This window comes from Rhincodon typus, chromosome 1 (assembly GCF_021869965.1).
Source record: "Rhincodon typus isolate 14 chromosome 1, sRhiTyp1.1, whole genome shotgun sequence".
NCBI classification, from domain to species: domain Eukaryota; kingdom Metazoa; phylum Chordata; class Chondrichthyes; order Orectolobiformes; family Rhincodontidae; genus Rhincodon; species Rhincodon typus.
The window spans coordinates 125,033,554-125,039,614 of NC_063332.1; the positions used below are offsets into that span (position 1 = coordinate 125,033,554).

The 6,061-nt window shown below is 43.5% G+C and overlaps 1 protein-coding gene across 2 annotated transcripts in view; it reads right to left on the bottom strand.

Annotated features, from left to right (window-relative positions):
• afap1 (actin filament associated protein 1) overlaps window positions 1-6,061 on the bottom strand; it is a 265,294-nt gene that overhangs the window by 11,443 nt on the left and 247,790 nt on the right. For both annotated transcript variants that reach the window (XM_048604679.1, XM_048604669.1), the window contains exons 15-16: window positions 3,556-3,749; window positions 1,217-1,381 (exon numbers count right to left, since the gene is read on the bottom strand). In XM_048604679.1, coding sequence (XP_048460636.1) covers window positions 1,217-1,381; window positions 3,556-3,749 — 359 coding nt within the window. The remainder of the gene's footprint in view (window positions 1-1,216; window positions 1,382-3,555; window positions 3,750-6,061) is intronic.

Genomic DNA, 6,061 nt, shown 5'->3' on the forward strand with positions numbered 1-6,061 from the left:
CTTTTCTTTTGGTGGACAGGCCCACTGTCTTCTTGTAGTCTAACCTGTCAGTGAGACACTGATAACAGCCAAAAATAAAATTGGATTGAGCGTAAAATAACTAGTCTACGTAATCTATCAGTTGCTGTCATTCAGGCTAGATTTCAGTTATTGAACAGAAGGGAAGCCAAATTGCACTTGCTCATTCAAAGGCAAGAGACTCATGGAACATTTTTCCTGAGAATAAAACCTGTACATAAAAGAGGGTATGGTAGCTTGGTGACTGTGTTACTAAGCTAGCAAACTGAAGGTCATGATTTCAAATTCCAGCACAGCAAGCTGAGCACCCAATTTCATTCACTTATCACTGTTAGCAAATAACCAGAAAAACTGTGAAATCAGGAATATAGGATCTGGAGGAGATCACATCTGTTATTTCCCTGTCATTTGATGAGACCCTAGGTAATCTGTATCTTAACTTCATCCACCTGCCTTGACTCCATACCACATCCCTATTACCCTTGGCTAGCAAAAGTCTATTGATTTAGGATTTAAACTTACTAATTCATGGCTTTTTGTGAATGGACATTCCACAGTTTCACCATCCTGTAAAATACAACTGGTTCACTGATAACTTTTGGTAAAGTTTTGGGCCATTTCTGCTATTAGGAATATTAATATCTTTTAAAGCACCCTCTCATCCATTCAAACACCTCTGATCCATCCTGTGTAAGGGTGTACGGGGTCCAGCATTGCAGCTTTCAGTCATCTCAAGACCTACAACTGCAGAATGGAATAAAGTCATCCTTGGTCTCAAGGGGCTGCCTTCTAAGAATGATGGGTATTAAATTGAGGAAGAAATTTCTGTTACTGTGGGGGATTTCCTGTTGTAGTTTTGGCACAATTATGGTGAAATTGCATCGTAGGCTAGAGACAACCTATTTTCAATTTCCAGGCTGTTGTGTTCTCATTACGACACTGTCTGTCCTCCACAAGAGGTATGCTGCTACAGTACTTATAAGGTCACGTGCACTGAGCTCTGTTTAATTATTATTTGCAAGGAATACATTCTCCTGGAACTAACACCAGTAGTACAACTAAAGACGTGAGGCAGCCCCAACTACACTTCTTATGAAATGTTTCCTAACTATTTAGGCAGCTGCTTGCATTTCAGATATCAGCTAAAATGACTTTCAGTGAAATAATGAGGAGCAATATTGTACTGATTCTTCTGTACCTTGGCCTTCCTGCGTACATGGCCTCGACTTGGGGAAGAAACCATCGAAGGGGGTCTTCTTCCGAGAGCAGCTGCATTCACAGGTAGTGATAGTGGCTCAGTGTCACTTGTATCACAGCTGGAAGCTGGAGAATTGTCCAGGGTGCGGTGCATAATCACAGGGGACTGCAAAGAACCATAAATAATGCAATAAATATTTCAAATGCAGAGGTTTCCCTAACTGCAGGATGTACATGTTTCCATTTTGCTCTCTGTTAAACACAAATCTTAGGAAACATTTTGTATCACTATTAGGTGTATGAGCAGTTGGGACCCTTTGTTGTTTTACTACATATAACAGAAGAAAGCTTTGCTCAGAAGCTTGTGGAATAAAGTGGTACAATCAACCGTTTCATTATTTTCTTCAATAACTAATTTCTGTGCAATAAACACCTTTGCCTAATGGAGAAAGGAGACTAGCTGAGACCAGTGGACCAATACTGTATATTTATTGGTTTACCAGAACATAGGAGTACACTATTCAGCCCTTCGACTCTGTTCTATAATTTACTATATTATGGCTTATCAACTGCTTCAAGGCCATTTTCCTGTTCTTTGCTCTCGACGTAACTCATATTTAGAAGTCTATCAAGACCAGTCCTGCACAAATTCAACACTGAGCTTCCATAGCCCTCTGGGGTAGACAATTCCAAAGATTACCTAAACTCTTGGTGAAGAAATTCCTCCTTATGCTTTTCCTAAATGGCTTGGCCTTATCCTGAGATAACAAGGTGTAGAGCTGGATGAACACAGCAGGCCAAGCAGCATCAGAGGAGCAGGAAAGCTGACATTTCGGGCCTAGACCCTTCTTCAGAAAATTTTCAGATTCTCCAGCATCTGCAGTTCCTACTATCTCTGGCCTTATCCTGAGTTCTCCCTGGTTCTATAGCCCAAAGCCAGGGGAAACTGCTGCAGATCCTTTCTGCATCAAACCTGTAACTCCTTATTGGACCAGACAACAAAGTGTCCTCTCATTCTTCCAATTTCTGGAAAGTACAAGGCTAGTATCTCACACACCCAAAAAGTGGCATGGTGCTGCATCAGAACTGAAAGGTACTGTTTGTTTTTTAAAAACTTTTTGTTTTATAATTCATTCTTACATTTCCTATTTGACCACCAAGCACTGCCATCATCTCAGAGGAACAATTTGTGCTGTCAACAATGTCATGTCTTGGACAGACGGAAAAGGGCCACTTATACAGAGAAGAGCTCATGAGAAATATTGAAAGAAGATATTTCAGACTGTAAGGTGCACTATTCAGTAAGCTGTGCTGCCAAACAGCACCAAGTAACTTCATGTGACTGTAAGCTGGAATTTACATAAAGCCTGGCCAATGGGATCCACATATCAAATTGTTTGCTGCAACAGTACTTGACTTAATACTCTCCATGACCCATCCCTCGTGTTCATTCTGTTACTGAGCAGAAGGTGATCACAATTCTTGAGGCAAGCTCCACAAATGCCAATTCATGATACAGTTAAATGAGATTAAATGTTTTCTAAACATAAAATTTTGGGATGGAAGGGTAGAAAATGGATCTTGCACTGTCACTTTTAGGGATGAAGAATGGAAGGAAGTCCCAGGACACCACTTTACGCCTGAAAGATATCTGAAATATATCCAAGGTTAGATCAATTGCACAGGTACCACCAGTCAGCGTTAGCCGTTTTAAAATACTTTACTGAAATCTTGCTTCCCAGACTACAACCTGAACTGCTTCAGTTTTCCAGCTCGGGATACACTGAGCAAGTGGCTACCAACAAAAGCTATTTTAAAGACTAAAAAAAAATCCCTGTGCAGCCAAGAGGTGCTGGAGTGCTCCTCTTGCCTTTTGAAAGTCATGAGCTCCCTCCTTTGCCTGTCACCTCCCCCCATCAGAACTTGCCCAAGAGCCACTGTCAGCATCAGGTTACCCAAAGTGAATGGGCTGAAGTGGTGAGCTTCTTCTGGAAAGATGAGTGGCGCCACTAAGTCAAAGTTTTACAATGACACCTAAGAACCAATACTGGGTGAATATCAGCCCTCCCTGTTAGGGAATGATAGAGCAAACACAATCAGTTACGTACCCAAAAATGGACTAGCTCAAAACCTACCATGGTAAACTGTGAAACTCTTCTTAATAGAAATTAAAATCTCACATATTATGATTGGGATGTCTGTGAATCAACTACTAGGCTATATACAATTTTAAAATAAACCGTATTTTAACTCGGATGTGTACAAACATACTAACAATGGTCAGGAAAAGATCCCATTGTCCATCCTATACTATTTCTCATACATTTTGTTTGTATTTACCTGCGGGCTGGAGGTTCTTGATGACTTTGGTTCTATTGTCAGGCCCAGTGTGGGGCCTCCAGCAAGAGCTTTCTTCAAGCTTTCATTCACCTCCGTCAGCTCCAATTCCAGGTTCACACGTTCAGTTTCTTTGATCTTGCACTCCTCCTCTAATTTCTTTAGCTTGGTCTCCAGAGCAGCCTGAGACTTCTTACCTATTTTAATTTAAAAATAAAAAGTGCAAGACAATAGAATATAAAATTAGCCATGGGTGTGCAGTGAACCTCTGAACCAAACTCTTCCCTTCCCATTGGGTGGGAGTGGTTAAAATTACTGCTGCAGTCTCCGTGGAAGTTTTTGAATGATAGTGGAAGTAAGTTTAACGGTGGAAAGATGTGACAGGGTAAGAGTAAAATGAAACAAGTATACGTTCCAGTGAGAGAACTGATAAAAAAAGATTAGTAGTAGTGTTTCCATTTGATTACAGGAAATGTTAATATTTCTGAAACATATAGGATGGATTTTACTGAGATACTTCAATAGTCTTCTCTTCAACCAGAAGCGAAAGAACTTACAACAGACAGTTCATATAAGATTTACCCCTGTAGGAAAACAAGCATTAAGTTATTTTCTAGAGATAAATAAAAATGAATTTGGAAAGGGTATTAGGATTTTTTTTTATTATTCATTAATGGGATGAGGGTATCACTGCTAGGCCATTCCTAATTGCCCAGAGGGCAGTTCAGAGTCAACCACATTGGAGGAGGGAAACCTTGGCTCTAGAGCACGGGAAGGTAATAATGCTCAAGGCAGCTGAATGGATCATTGTCTCTGGGTGAATGGATGCTGGGAATCCTTATATTTGATTTGAATCTGAGTCAAAGTTGTGTGATCTCCAACGGTTGTAGACACTGGTAGCACTGGACACTACCTTGCAAAAGCAACGTTTTAACTCTAGCAGTGGGGCATTTGCCCTCATGTTGATTGCTGTGCGAACATGATGTAAAGATGCACCAGTCCAAAACTGAGCTTTTGTGACGTGCTGTGAGCCATCTAAGCTCACAGACTGGCACAATGGATTACTATCCCAGAGTGCTGTTAAATGTGGAGTGCAGAGGGTTGTACTAGGGACATTATTGGGAATATTTTGTAAAAGATTATTAACCTAGTAATCAAACATACAGGCAATCCCCCATTCAACACCAAAGATAACAGGCTATTGACAAGAGAGGTCGGAATATCAATGCATCAAAGGAAAGCTCTAACTCTGCCATATCCACTTGAGAATGATATTGAACAACCAACTAATTAATAGAGAAGGGTTAATAGAGAAGGATTGACTGCCCTGGTCGACCCATTGTCTCCGCCTGCTCCTGCCCCACCGAACTTATCTCCACCTATCTCGACTCCATTTTCTCCCCTTTGGTCCAGAAACTCCCCAAATACGTCCGTGACACCACCCATGCCCTCCACCTCCTCCAAAACTTCCAATTCCCTGGTCCCCAACACCTCATCTTTACCATGGATGTCCAGTCCCTATACACCTGCATTCCCCATGCAGATGGCCTAAAGGCCCTCCACTTCTTCCTGTCCCGCAGGCCCGACCAGTCCCCCTCCACTGACACCCTCATCCGCTTAGCCGAACTCGTCCTCCCCCTCAACAACTTCTCTTTCAATTCCTCCCACTTCCTACAGACAGACAAAGGGGGCGGCCATGGGTACCTGCATGGGCGCAAGCTATGCCTGCCTCTTTGTAGGTTATGTGGAACAATCCCTCTTCCGTACCTACACTGGCCCTAAACCCCACCTCTTCCTCCGCTACATTGATGACCGTATCGGCGCCGCCTCGTGCTCCCATGAGGAGCTCGAACAGTTCATCCACTTCACCAACACCTTCCACCTCAACCTTAAGTTCACCTGGACCATCTCTGATACCTCTCTCTCCTTCCTGGATCTCCGTTTCCATCTTGGGCAACCACCTGGAAACCGATATCCATTTCAAGCCCACCGACTCCCACAGCTACCTAGAATACACCTCCTCTCACCCACCTTCCTGCAAAATTGCTATCCCCTATTCCCAATTCCTTTGCCTCCGCTGCATCTGCTCCAAGGATGCGACATTCCACTCCTGTACATCTGAGATGTCCTCGTTTTTCAAGGACCACAACTCCCCCCCGCCTCAGTGGTCGAGAACGCCCTCGACCGTGTCTCCCGCATTTCCCGCAACTCATCCCTCACACCCCCTCCCCGCAATAACAAAAACAGAATCCCCCTTGTCCTCACGTACCACCCCACCAACCTCTGGATCCAATGCATCATCCTCCAACACTTCCGCCATCTGCAATCTGACCCCACCATCAAAGACATTTTTCCCTCCCCACCCTTATCTGCTTTCCGGAGGGACCACTCTCTCCGGGACTCCCTTGTCTGCTCCACACTCCCCTCCAGCCCTACCACACCTGGCACTTTTCCCTGCAACCGCTGGAAGTGCTACACCTGCCCCTACACCTCCCCCCTCACCCCCATC